The sequence below is a fragment of the Carassius gibelio genome, chromosome A15, assembly GCF_023724105.1.
Source record: "Carassius gibelio isolate Cgi1373 ecotype wild population from Czech Republic chromosome A15, carGib1.2-hapl.c, whole genome shotgun sequence".
NCBI lineage: Eukaryota > Metazoa > Chordata > Actinopteri > Cypriniformes > Cyprinidae > Carassius > Carassius gibelio.
Window position 1 is genome coordinate 7,665,483 of NC_068385.1, and position 13,257 is coordinate 7,678,739.

Here is a 13,257-nt window from a genome sequence, read left to right on the forward strand (position 1 = left end):
ATTTCTGCTTTTTACCTGTACAGACTTGGTATGATATGATTAACATTTTATGAACTTTTGTAATAAATGCGTCTCTTATTGTTTTAAATCAAACTGAGAAGTTTATTGTGTCGGATTCACAAAACATTCTTAAGAATGAAATTCTTCTTAACTTTATTATATGTTTAGAATATTTAGAATTTTGTTTTTTTAATTTCGAATTTTTTGATGTTTCTTTAAAATGTTATATTTTTTCCTGAAGACTGTTCTAAAGACAGAACTTCGGAAGAATTTGAATTCCTGAAACATTTTCGTTAAAATCATAAAAAATAACTTATTGATATTAGGGTTACCTGTAACTAGGAACTTCTTTTGTGTGTGTGTGTGTGTGTGTGTGTGTGAATCTGGCCAATTGTCTGTAATAGTTGATATTCAGATATTATCTACACATTATATAATCAAAAACTGCAGTGTTCAGTAACATTTTCTGGAGAGGTGTGTATGAGTTGATGTTTGTGTAAAAGCATCTTTAGAGGCTCCTGTTGCTCCAGCTAATTGCACAAACATTTCTTTTAAATAATACAACAAAGTCTAATAAATAACCTCACACACAATCATGAAGCATTTCGCTAAACATGAACACATTCAAATCCCAGCAGCAGTGAGAAAAACAACCGCAGAGGGAACACACACACACACGCACACACACACACACACACACACACACACACACACACTCACACACACTTTGTTAAAGATTATGTTTATTAATACTTTAACTCGGAACCTTTCTGCTGTATACTGGGTAAATAGAGGGTTATTTACAGGTCATCATAATATATGTGTATGTAAATAAGGCATTAATTCAAGCAAAAAATAAAGTTACAGCTATAAAAAATAGCATGCATTGCAAAAACAAACAATCAGACATATGAGGTTTAGTTTTCTAAGAAATTGAGTCAAATGAAGTGAGTTGATGTTTAAAGCAAGCTGTATCTTGATTTAATACTCTTCAGACATTAGCACTGGAAAACAAGCACTTTTTTCAGGGTGATCAGAAGGAGCACTAAAAGTGATTTCCATATTTTAGTGTTTAGAAATTAATGCAGATCTGTGTAAAGTTGTATTTTCAGAGTTTGAAGTGTTGTGAATACAAGACATTTACAGTTAGACACCATATTGACATATTGTTTTCCTTGCATTTTATTCTTTACGTGGTTCTTCTGTTTACTTTCAGAAACACTGTTTTAGAAAAATCTGCAACTGCACGTACCAGAAATGTTCAAATTCATCAAAACTTTTAATACCTGAATAATTCATAAGCAGAATGACTTCGGCTGACTTGAAAGAAATTATGAAAATTCACTTTCAGTTTCACTTTACTCATAACGTTTTTAATTTGTTGGCTTTGCTTATTCAGCTGATTTCTGTTTGTAAGTAAAACTATGATTTAACAGCAAAGTAGGTCAGCGAAATGATAATACAGTGAAAAAAATGGACGTTAAAACGCAGCATTGGCCTCTCAGGGTTTTGATTCTGCAGGAACCTGAAGTTCTCGTGAAGTTTTTGCAGATGAATTTCTCAACATTGTCTCTTTCTCTTAAAAATGTTCTGCTCTGCAAAGTGTTCGATAAGGCTTGTAATCACAGAAACCGAGACAAGGCGACAGGGTTGCCTCTCCGGCGCTGACACAGATAAACAGAGTCGAGAGGAGACGTGAATGAGATGAGAAGAGACCAAACCCAATGGAAAGACCTGAAAGAACCAGGATGAGGTTGAATGGAGAGGCGCTCCTCAGAGAGCATCTGGAGATCTTCTTCAGGATCTGAAACATGACGAGCAGGTTCCTCCTCGGCTGGACTCCTGCAGCGGCGAGATGGTGTCTACAACCTCTGACTGCAGCAGATCATTCTCATTAGCTATAATGTGCTTCACAAGACAGTGTGCGGCCTCATCTATATTAATGTTCTCCTGGAGAGAGAGAGAGAGAGAGAGAGAGAGAGAGAGAGAGATCCCGTCAGTATTCACACACCTTGTCTCTGGCTGTGACTGCATTAATTAGCTCGTGAATATTCATGACATACTGTAGCCGAAGGACTGTGAGTCAGCAGAAAATGTGTGAGCGGTTTTGTCAGCTCTGATCATCTTCACACACAAACACACCTGATTCACTACAAATGTAGTCATGATGCTGAAAATTCAGCTTTGATCACAGCAATAAATTACATTTTAAACAATATATTTACAATAGAAACATGTTATTTCAAATCATAATAATATTTCACAATATTACTGTATTTACTGTATTTTGCATAATAAAAAGCAGCCTTGGTGAGCAAAAAAAAACTTCTTAAAAAAACACAACTTTTGAACACTAGTTTAGATCCTAATAGCAATTAATAAATATAAATGAGATTTGAGAATTTGAACCTTTGTTGTCTTCTGAGGAGTCTGACCACAAGTATCACAAGTGAAGAATTTTAATCTTTTGGTTAAAAATTAAATACAAAAATTGAAAGTTAATTGCGACTTTTTATCTCGCAATTCTTAATTTTTATGCAATCTCGTAATATCGCAATAATTTTTCACCACAGAAAGGCAACTTTTTCTCACAATTGTGACTTTTTTTCTCATAATTAAGACAATCCAGACTTTTATTATCAGAACTGAGTGTTAACATCTTGAGTTTATATTGTGCAATTCTGCCTTTTATTCTCAAAATTGCAAGTTTACACCTCGCAATCATTTTATTTATTTATTTATTTATTTTGCCATGGAATTAAAAAAAAAAAGGTAATTGATACTTTCTATATCTGACATCAGACCCCCCCCCCCCAATAATTCTGAGTTTATATAGCATCTCACAATCGCAAGTTTTATAGACTTGTAATCGCTAAAGTTTAACATCTTTACCATAACATCAAAAACTGAGAACTATGAGATAAATAGTGGCATTTACGGTTTATTTTTTTAATCCCATGGCAGAAACAAGCTTCCATGAAAGTGAGTTTGTGTTGTGAGACTTAACTAATTAAACCACAAACAAATCATATTTACTCTTTATCCTCACCGTGACCTCTCACGTGACTTTTTAACCTCTGTGCACACTGATCTTGAATATCTGAAGACTGATGGTGATTTGAGATGATTCATGTACAAGTACCTTGGCTGAAGTTTCAAACCATCCCACGAAGCCGTTCTCCTGGCAGAACTGCTCCATCTTGATGCCATTGTTGGTGAGAACGTCTCTGCCCTGATCGCACTTGTTGGCGAGCAATACAGCCGCCACATGTTTGCCGTTGGATAAACTCAACTTGGCATCCAGATCCTCCTTCCACTTGGCCACGGCCTCGAATGTTGACGGCCGTGTGACGTCGAAAACAATGAAGGCTCCCATGGCCTCTCGGTAATACACCCGCGTCATGTTCCCAAAACGCTCCTGGCCTGCGAAAGAGAATGAATCAAAACAAACCACATGACAGATAAAGCTATAGATAGGTCATTAACATACATACATTTCACCGTGACTTCATGATGGTCACGGCAGAACTCAAAGACAACAATGAGAGGTTTATCCTCAGCTGAAGCCTTGGGCGAATGCGCTATAAACCACAGTCTCTTTGCTTTTGCTTTTCTTTTTGATCCACGTGATCATACTTTGAGATTCTTTTACACATTTCCAAGGGTCACAACTAAAGCCTGGATATCGTTAATGAGGAAAAGCACATTCCAAAGGCTCAAAGTGATCAACTCCACTGAGCTTCAGCTTCACGCCGTTAAACTTAAAACTCAGTGCTCAGGATTAGTGTCAGAAGTTCCTGGAGACGCGAAGTGAGAAACTATGAGGAGAAACTACCCAGCTAGCAAAGTTAAGAATAAAGTTCTTCCAAGAACTTTTGTTCAAATTATGTGGTCTGATCATTCTAAAAATGTTAGCACACAACCATCTGTACATCGTTCATTGATTTTTTTATTTTATTTTCAGATTCACTGTAGTTGAACGTTTTTTAAATGTTGCTATTTGTTTCAGAATATTCAGAGAATATTCAAAAGTAACGGTCCATAATGTTAGCAAAATTCTAAAATGGAATGTTGCCTTAATGTTTCCATGTTGTTGTTTTTTTACTTTTAGAAAATATTCTAAAATAATTTCAGAACTTAATAAATACATTTTTGATTAATAGTTTCCAATTAAAACTAAATAAATTATGCTTTCTTTACAGTAAATGTCTTTTTGATAACAAATGCAATGACATTCAGTCATGTAAACGTTTTAAGTGCCCAAATACCTCTGTAATAGAGTTAATTCGTTTTTTTTTTTCTCTTGATAAGGGCTTCACAATAGCAAATCACGCTCCTGTCTGATATATCTGCTCATTTCATTTATTTACTACAACGTTTCTGTTTTCCTTCTGTGTTTCTTAGGTGGAAATCTCCCTCACATGAGCCGAACACATGACCGCGCATAACGAGCGCGCGCCTGAGGAACGTTATTCAAGAGAGAGTAAAACAATGCGGCTTCGTAATTATATTTCGACTTATTTTAATACGTTTGATCCACATAACAACATAAGAAAGTTGTATAAAGCCTTGGTGTGTGTGTGTGTGTGTGTGTGTGTGTATCTATCTATCAAATATTATAAAAGTTATGAACTTTGACAAGTTCAAAATACGTACATAGTAGGTCTCTAAGGCTGTACATATTCAAATGAATATATTTCTAAAATTCATTGTGTAATTATTTTGCTTATATTATTGTTGTTGATATATATATATATATATATATATATATATATATATATAAGCTAATAGTCTCAACAACAATAATATATATATATATATATATATATATATATATATATATAAGCTAATAGTCTCAACAACATAAGCTAATAGTCTCAACAACAATAATATATATATATAATTTTAAACAAATCTTAGGCACAGAAGAATAGTTTGTATATATATATATATAAAAAAAAAAAAAAAAAAACAGGATTAATTTTTTAAAAGTGTAAATTACCGGCGATGTCCCACAGTTGCAGTCTAACGGTCTCCTGCTCAAGGTTGAGAACTTTGAGCGCGAAATCCACGCCGATGGTCGCGCGGTAGTTCGCTGAAAAGTTCTGGTGCACGTAGCGCTTGATGATGCTGGTTTTCCCCACACCCAGATCCCCGATCACCAGGATTTTATACAAGTGCTCCTTCAGGTGATGGTTCTGCATGTCTGCGTGAGACGGAGCCGATCATGGACGCGTGTGATCCGCGGTCAGACTCTGAGGGGAGAAACAGAAACGCCCCGCAGAGAGAAATGCACAACTTGTGACTCGTCAGTCGAGCATGAGACCAGATACGTGAGGAAACGGAGGGGCTGAGCATCTGTTGATACTTCATCAACGGTATGGTAATCACAGTTGGCAAAAAAGACGATTTATTCAGTTAGATTAAATGCTAACAAAGAGTCGGCTAGCAGATAGAACCGCTGTGAAATGTAGCCTACTTAGCATGATCAACGCCTTCAGCAACTGACATGTTTTCATCAGCAGTTTCAGTGGTAAAGGTCTCAAAAAAGTGTCAAGACTTAAATGTAAGGCCTATTGTAAATTTACACTGATTATCCTAAAATACAGGGGTTCTCAAAGTGGGGTCTGCAAAATAATCTCAGGTCTACATGAGGGTAGAGCTCACTATAGGAGGACATTAACATGAACTTCATCTTCAGAACTGCTCTGAGTCACTAAAAAAAACAATTCACCATTTAATTTGAGAAATCATATCACTCACACTCACTCAAACACACACAAAAAAAATCAAAGGTCTTTACGACAACCCATCAAAATAAAAGTCAGGTTTGAAGATATTTTAATAGAAATATATCACCATTGTGCAATAGAATGTAAGTCTCAAAGTTAATAATAATAACTTATTTTTATAGGAATAATCACAAATGTTCTTCCATGTTTAAGTTTTAACAGTAAACATGTTGTGCAGCACAGTACTAGTTAAGTCACGAGTTAAGTAGTTGAAAGTTAATGTTTTGATGCCTTCATCTTGTTACTACTGTTTTTGATTATAAATTTGTATGAAATAAAACATCCAGAAAAAAATTAAACGGGCAACACAGAATTTCTTAGATATAATTTTATAGGGCCCTATATTTGTTCAATAAATTAATACATTAATTGTTACATTTTGTTTTATAATTTAAATTCATTAGATTCATTTGGTTTTTGAATACTACAATTTAATTGAACTATTAAACCCAAAATCCAGAAAAATCTAAACGGAAAAAAATAATATGAGGGGGTCCCACAAAGTTTGAGAACCCCTGCAAAAATATACCATGTTAAACCTGGTACTGAAATTGTCAGCAAACACACACACATTTAGCTGTTTAAATGGGTACTTTACATAGACTTAATACACTGCTTCTGTATTTCTACAAGGGAACAAACTATTTTCTTTTTTACACCATTTCTACAAATGTCAACAACCCGAAAATATTTTGGTGTGTACTGACAGGTTTAGCTCACTTTTGGGTGCAAATATGTAAGTACACACAAACATTTTTGGACATTGTATCATGGAGCCATGATACCATCGTATGGTTTAAACTAAAGTCATTTTCAATACCCAGTTTATACAGTTATATAGTAATCACCATGGCACCACCACAGTTTTGTAAGGTTCAGTTCAGTCATTGTAAATTTAAATGGCTTCCTTCAAACTGTGCAACATGCCTTGGATTGGTTATATGAGACAAGAGAACAATGACTTAACTAATTCTGATGCAAGCAGTTCCTTTAAGCTTTAAACAATGTGTACCCGGAGATCATTGATGCTGTAGTTATGACAAATGTCAGGTGCATTACATCTCAAATGACCGACACTCACTTGAACGGTTAAAAATAAATGAAATTGATTTACGGAACAAGTTTATACTAATCATGCGCTTTTCACTTAGGCTACAAAAAAAAATAAAAAATAAAGTCAAGCACACCGGAGGTCAAAAGTACCTTAAAAAGCAACTTTATTAAAATAATGACATACAGGAGCACGAAAAAAATAATAATAATGCATAGATTTTATGATAAAAACCATTGGATTCATATGGTCTTAAACAGCTTAACTGTTGGCAAAGGACTCAAAGTATACATACAAATCCCTTTAGTCTACTGCTATTGATAAAGTGTGGTTCTTTGAACCAAAAGTACTGATCTTCCTGAGGATAACTGCCAACTTGATATTCTCGGCATACAACATAACTTTGTCCAAATAAAAGAGTGGTGTAAAAATTGAGGAGTGTGCAAATGTGACTTTCAGAGCTCACATGGATAATGAAAATCTGAAATCCCTTTATATAAAAAAAAAATAATAATAAAATTAAAAAAAAAGAGAAACTTTAAGAAGCTGAGGCATGTCGCAGGACCTGAAGACACTCTACTTTCATTAGCACAGATATAACAAAAAAAAAATGCTGTTTTCGATTACACAGTCCTTGTGGAAATCCACACGAATGGTACAAAAAGGACAGGACAACTTTGAGTTTAAAACAACAAACAAATTAAGATTTAGATCAATTTAAAACCATAACTACATTCTAGATAGGGGTGGTTTTGGGTAAGGGCAACAATTGGAAGAGTTGGTGACCCAAGACCAAGAATCAGGTGGACAGGTGGCTCAGAGGAAGATGATAACTGGAGAATTTGAAGAAGCAGAAACTAAATGACCCCACCAAAAACAAAAGCAGTAAAAGGCACTGAAGAAATATACATTCCCTAGAGGCCAGCAAGAGAGAGAAAGACAAAGCTTTGTAGACTCACATGAAACCAGACCAAGGTGAAGACCAAAAGAGAAGAACCTTGAAGCCAAAATAAAGTTAGTTTTAAGCTTCATAATGTATGATGAATTGGGAAATGAGAGCGAATCAAATCTAAAGAGACATGTAACTTCACATTCAAACGGTTTGCTACAAAAGAAACCTGAAAGGGGTTCAATCTTCATGGCCTCTTTGATCACTTAACCTGTCTGCTGAAGGTCATGGGAAAATACTTTTCACACAAAAAAAAAAGAAAAAAAAAAAAAAAAGAAAAAGAAAAAAAGAACAGCACTGTTTTACAGTTTTCAGAATTGCCATTATCAAAATACTTTGAAATATTTCACACCACCAAGCTTGTTTCAACGGATCAATTCGTCTATGCTCTCTACAGTTTGGCGATTGGTGTAGCAGCTACAGCAATGCTCTCAATGGCGCATTCATCCGTTCCACGACGGATTCTGAAAAACCCATTCTCACCCCATCCGGTTCCCCAGCTGTTCTTCACGATCCAGTACTTTTCGCCGGTCTTATGGCACTTCCCATACCCCACCAACAACACCGCATGATTGGTCAACTCAAATGGATTGTTGGAGTCACGGAGGCCAGTGTGATGGTAAATTCCCTCCTTGTATTTCATGAAATCTGGGTAGACCTCCAGGGCCACGCCAATGGGGCCATTCCTGACCAGCTCCAGCATCATGGCCGCCTCACTGCAGCCACCGTAAAACCCACCCACATAGTGATAATCAGAGGCGTAGTACCTTGTGCATTTCTCAGGTACTTTGCAGGGAGAATCATCCCCGGTGTACGGGAAACAATCCTCCTCCACAATACCAAAGTCCTGGATGTATTTACCAATCAGGTACGGAAAACCTCCATCACAACCTGTACAAAATACATCAAAATCATTTGAAATACAGACGCTAAAATCTAAAATGTTAAATTCAGAACAAGAAAGAATGGAAGAACTAGCGTTATAATTATTACCTAAAATTTAAAAGACATTTAATTACTTGAAATGTGAATTAAATAATGAAGTTCCCAAGGCAACACTACTCATTTTATTTTAAGTTAAAAGTACTCAAAATAACTAAAACTGAAAAAATAAAATGATAAAATTACTATTAAAAAAAAAAAAAAATCAAAACATCTACTAAAAATATGTAGAAATAGTATCTTGATAGTTAATATCAATGGAATGACAGCAATGCTTCCAATTAAATGTACATAATTTATAATATTTCTATAATTTATTATAGAAATTATAAATTATATACCCATTAGGTTTCATAAAGTTACTTTAATGCTTTTAAAATTAGAAGAAAAAAAAATATCCTGAAACTTCACACATTTAAAATTCTTTTTGATGTTATAAAACCTACAGGAAGTATAAAAAAAAAAAAAAGGAATCTAAAGTCAAACATTTACGCAAGGAATCCATTCTGATCTCAATCGGATTGTGTAACCATAATCCTAAGGGTGCCGGAAAAGCAAATTTTCATGGTTTTATAAGTGCAAATATGCAGACAGGTACTCTGAAGTTCAGCACAGACACGGGTCATATTTAACGTTTGCCCCCGTGCATCTTCATGTGCTTTTACCTTGAGAATACTGGGAGCAGGACACCACTTGCTGTGGACTGAACACTGTCCGCTGCGTGTTGTTCGTTTGGATTCGGACTCGTGCTTCAAGCATTCCCATAGTGGAGAAAGAGTAACAGCTGCCGCATCGAGCTTAAGAAAGAAGAGAGGAAAACATTTAGAGATGAAAAATGACAAATTAAAACCTCAATACTTTGTCCTACAGATCCATCCGCTAATCCCCTCTCCTTCCTCCTCAAATGCCTCCTGAGCATCTGAAGGAGCTTTAACAAAAGTGAGATGCTATCAGGCTCTGAAAGGAATGGGCCACTCCAGACATGTCGACCATCACTTGAAGAAATGATCATCTCACACTTATTTCAGAGAGAAGCCACCAGCCAGACAAAATCAGTTCGTTCCTCTCGTCAACAGTAAAAGACTGACCAGAAAAGATGAGACTGTAAACCGAAGAGTAGTTTGATTAAGGTACAAGTGGAAATCTTTTTTTTTTTTTTTTTTTAAATCATAATGTGATCAGAACCTTTAGTCAAAAGACAGTTAAGACACAGAAATAAGAGTGCTTTAAATAGACAAACTAGTGATGAGGCCTTGCTCAGAGACCACAGATCCTAAGCCAAATCACTTCAATCCAAAATACCGATTTCCCCAAAATATCCTTGGAACACACAACTAAATACATTTGGAAACAAGATGTAATTTCTGCATGTTGCACACATATGTCAAACTAAAAATATTCACAAGTGTTAATTGAAAAAGCCATTCATTAAAAAAAATAAAAATAAATATTACATAAAAAAAATATAAATTCTGTAATAGCAATGGCAAAAATGGCCTAAAGAATTGAAAGAAATAAACCCTGGGTTATATGAAATTTAAACTGTAAATATTTAATTTTAAGGATCCAGAGGTTCTTCTATGGAAACCTTCCTTAATTATTATACACGGCAATAAAAAATAAATATGGAATTAAGTTCATGGAAATTTCAATAAAAATAAACTAGCCAAACACACTAGACAAAACTTTAATAATTTTCTGGTAGTGTTTGTAGCATCACTTATCAGGCTGTTCTATAGCAAGAAATGCTACATTACTCAAATAACACACACTTCCTGGATTGGAGAGTGAACACTATCAATCAATAGTAGCATATTGAAGTTATTCCCAGAACTCAACTCTGGGTGGTACAGGATTGCAAGGGTTTTTTGATTGAAATCACATGCAACTCTGAGTAATACAGGACATGGATTGAAGCAACCGTTTTGTTGCAGTATTTCCTCTTATTCTCTCTCTTTCGCACACACACCTTGGTTGCGGACAGGGCTAACATAACTGACTCCGTTCACGTCTCTCCAGTCCCAGTGTTCTGGAAGACCGGCTGCCATCTTACTGTCAGCAGAAACCGTCACAGGTCTGACACGTCTGAGAGAAAGAGAAAGAGGAAAAACCCAACATGACATCACAATTGACCATTTATCTTCTAAACTAAATATTCCTGCTCTTCATTTTCAGTACAAATCATACTTCAACAAATTTCTTTATATATCTCCAATACAGTTCATTATTTTTAAGTGCAAGATGCTTCTACAATTGCACTAGACATTTGTGAGCCCAAACTCCATTTTAAAAGGCTTCAGTTATTTATTTTTACACAAAGTCCTGACTGCACCAATTAAAGTAAAATGTACCGTGGTACACGAGAAGCATGTCCTCCTGATCTTCTCAGCATCTCCTGTATGGTGAAGGTCTCGTGGAGACCGTATGCTGTCGCTTTCCAGGACTTCTGAACAGAGTTTATCTGATTCACAAACTCCATGTTGTTTGTGTATGGCAGCTTCATGAGCCTAGAGATCATAAGATGTTTGTCACCAATACAAGCCAATAAATACATCAACTATGGTTGATGAAATCACACCAGACCTTATCAAGATATACAGCAAGATAAAGAACAGTTGCATCACAATAGAGAAGAACAAAGAGTGCGGACACACTTACAGATTGTGTTCAGATCCAAACATGTGATCGTGTTCGATTCGAGGTGGGATGGGCTTCACCTTCTTCCCAGTAAAACAGGCCCAGTTATTCCCCAAAACATCATGAACCCAACCGGGCAGTGTCTGATCGCAGTAACTGGTGACCTGTGAACCCTGCTTCGAATACTAGACACCGAGAGAGAGAAAAAAAAAAAAAAAACCCCAATGCAGTAAAGTTAGTCAAAGCACAATATTTAACCCCATTTTAGACATTTATTATGAATTAACTGCTTTTAAATAACCATTTTATGTGGCTCCCCAGCAACATCTTGTGATCCATATTAATAGGATATAATAAAGGATGTGTAATAATATTATATATACACAATATAAAAGTGAAACTGATGTCAGAATTTCCCTTCGGTTTTGAAACCTCAGTCATCTGACCAGTCATGTGTTGTCAACAGAGACTAAAAGTGTCTCATCATGCTAACCTTGAAAAACCCAAACCACTTGTAGTCATTGATGACCACTTCAAAACCCTGGTTATAGATGAGAGTGAAGAAGCCAGTGTGACCGAGATCATCCACAGCTACAGACAACTTCTGCAGGTCCACAGTCACCGTTTTCACTGACCTTCCTGTTGAGGAGTCAACCAAGTTTAATTTAGAAACTTAAGGAAGTATCTTTGGTGTTACGCAAACACAACGGCTACAATTCAAAACCTGCGTCTGCATCATATGTGCTATGAAGATCACAAATGCTGGCTTTGGAGGCAGTTCACTAGGTTTTAAAACACAGACAACATACACAATAGAAAAAAGAAGCCATGTTAACCAGAGATGTATACTTTTGTACTCTCAGGCAACATTAAAATGGTAATGCAACATTATTAATTGTTAATATGCTTTAATTGACACTGACAAAATACTATGCTACATTAATATGGTACTACAATGTTTTTGGCATTGTATTTTTTGAGTAACTTGGAAAAACCATGGTATAGGAGCATGGTAAATATCGAACTATAATGTCATTGCGAAGAACATACAAAAAGCCAAATGTATTAAGTAGTTACTTTGGAAATTCCATGGCATAAGAGCATGATATGTGGTAAACGTCAAATTATTACAGCAATAGTAACAGAGCTTTCGTTATGGACTGGATTATGTACTTCATATGCTCTTTATAGTATTTAGATGCACCCACGACGCCTTCATAGGGAGCATTCGTGGGCAGTTATGTAGGTTTTAAAAAACACCCATCATATACATCAGGAAGTAAACAATATACACAAAATCATAAAGAGACAATAGTATTTACACTTCTGCACTCTCAGACAGCATCAATGTTTTGGGAGTAACATTCAGTAGCATGGTAAAGAATTAGTCGAAGTACAAGAAATATCATTGTACAACCACAGTACCAGCGTTATTAAGAGTAGGCCATTCAAAAAGCCAAAAGTATATCTTCATGCAATCCTTAATGCATCATTTTAAAGGCACAGATCTTCAGGTGAAGACCTCAAGTAACACACTGAACTTCCGCGTGGAAGACAAAATGATGGTCTGATCTGGTCTGACCTGTGCTTGAGCAGTTGATGGTTTGGTCTTGACCCACATTATATACGTTAAAGATCCAGGTGCCCAGCAGGTCCTCGTAGGTGCAGTTGGCCGGAGTGTCGGCCGCAGACCCGACGATGAACGCCAACAAAACAATGAGGGCGAGCGCGCGCATCGCGATGGCAGACGAACGGTAATTTGTAACGGGACAGCGCGGGGTTCAATACTGACCGGACGCAAGGAAACTAATTCGTGTCCTTCTCGTCCTCCAGCGCACCTGCAACACTAAAACTCACCAGCCCCGTGCTACTGAACTTATACAGCA

At 36.1% G+C, this 13,257-nt stretch overlaps 2 protein-coding genes across 2 annotated transcripts; both read right to left on the reverse strand.

Moving 5' to 3' along the window:
• Nucleotides 1-952: 952 nt before the first annotated feature.
• LOC128029235 (ras-related protein Rab-38-like) lies at nt 953-5,355 on the reverse strand. The gene is made up of 3 exons (XM_052616880.1): nt 5,003-5,355; nt 3,143-3,423; nt 953-1,950 (listed from the first exon to the last, which is right to left on the reverse strand). The coding sequence occupies exons 1-3, from the start codon at nt 5,202-5,204 to the stop codon at nt 1,798-1,800; spliced, it is 636 nt and encodes a 211-aa protein (XP_052472840.1). The 5' UTR covers nt 5,205-5,355; the 3' UTR covers nt 953-1,797.
• Nucleotides 5,356-6,992: 1,637 nt separating this feature from the next.
• ctsc (cathepsin C) lies at nt 6,993-13,257 on the reverse strand. The gene is made up of 7 exons (XM_052616545.1): nt 12,954-13,257; nt 11,865-12,010; nt 11,393-11,556; nt 11,086-11,241; nt 10,704-10,819; nt 9,400-9,531; nt 6,993-8,683 (listed from the first exon to the last, which is right to left on the reverse strand). Exons 1-7 carry the CDS (start codon nt 13,105-13,107, stop codon nt 8,184-8,186), a joined length of 1,368 nt encoding a protein of 455 aa, XP_052472505.1. The 5' UTR covers nt 13,108-13,257; the 3' UTR covers nt 6,993-8,183.

What these genes read in the sequence shown, in the direction of transcription:
- ctsc (XM_052616545.1), bottom strand. Translation starts at nt 13,107, where the DNA reads ATGCGCGCGCTCGCCCTCATTGTTTTGTTGGCGTTCATCGTCGGGTCT. An exon ending in TTTGGATCTGAACACAATCT is followed by an intron (nt 11,242 to 11,392) that starts GTAAGTGTGTCC and finishes TATGATCTCTAG; the next exon opens with GCTCATGAAGCTGCCATACA. An exon ending in CTGCTCCCAGTATTCTCAAG is followed by an intron (nt 8,684 to 9,399) that starts GTAAAAGCACAT and finishes TATTTTGTACAG; the next exon opens with GTTGTGATGGAGGTTTTCCG.
- LOC128029235 (XM_052616880.1), bottom strand. Translation starts at nt 5,204, where the DNA reads ATGCAGAACCATCACCTGAAGGAGCACTTGTATAAAATCCTGGTGATC. An exon ending in GCAACTGTGGGACATCGCCG is followed by an intron (nt 3,424 to 5,002) that starts GTAATTTACACT and finishes TCTCTTTCGCAG; the next exon opens with GCCAGGAGCGTTTTGGGAAC. An exon ending in GGTTTGAAACTTCAGCCAAG is followed by an intron (nt 1,951 to 3,142) that starts GTACTTGTACAT and finishes CTCTCTCTCCAG; the next exon opens with GAGAACATTAATATAGATGA.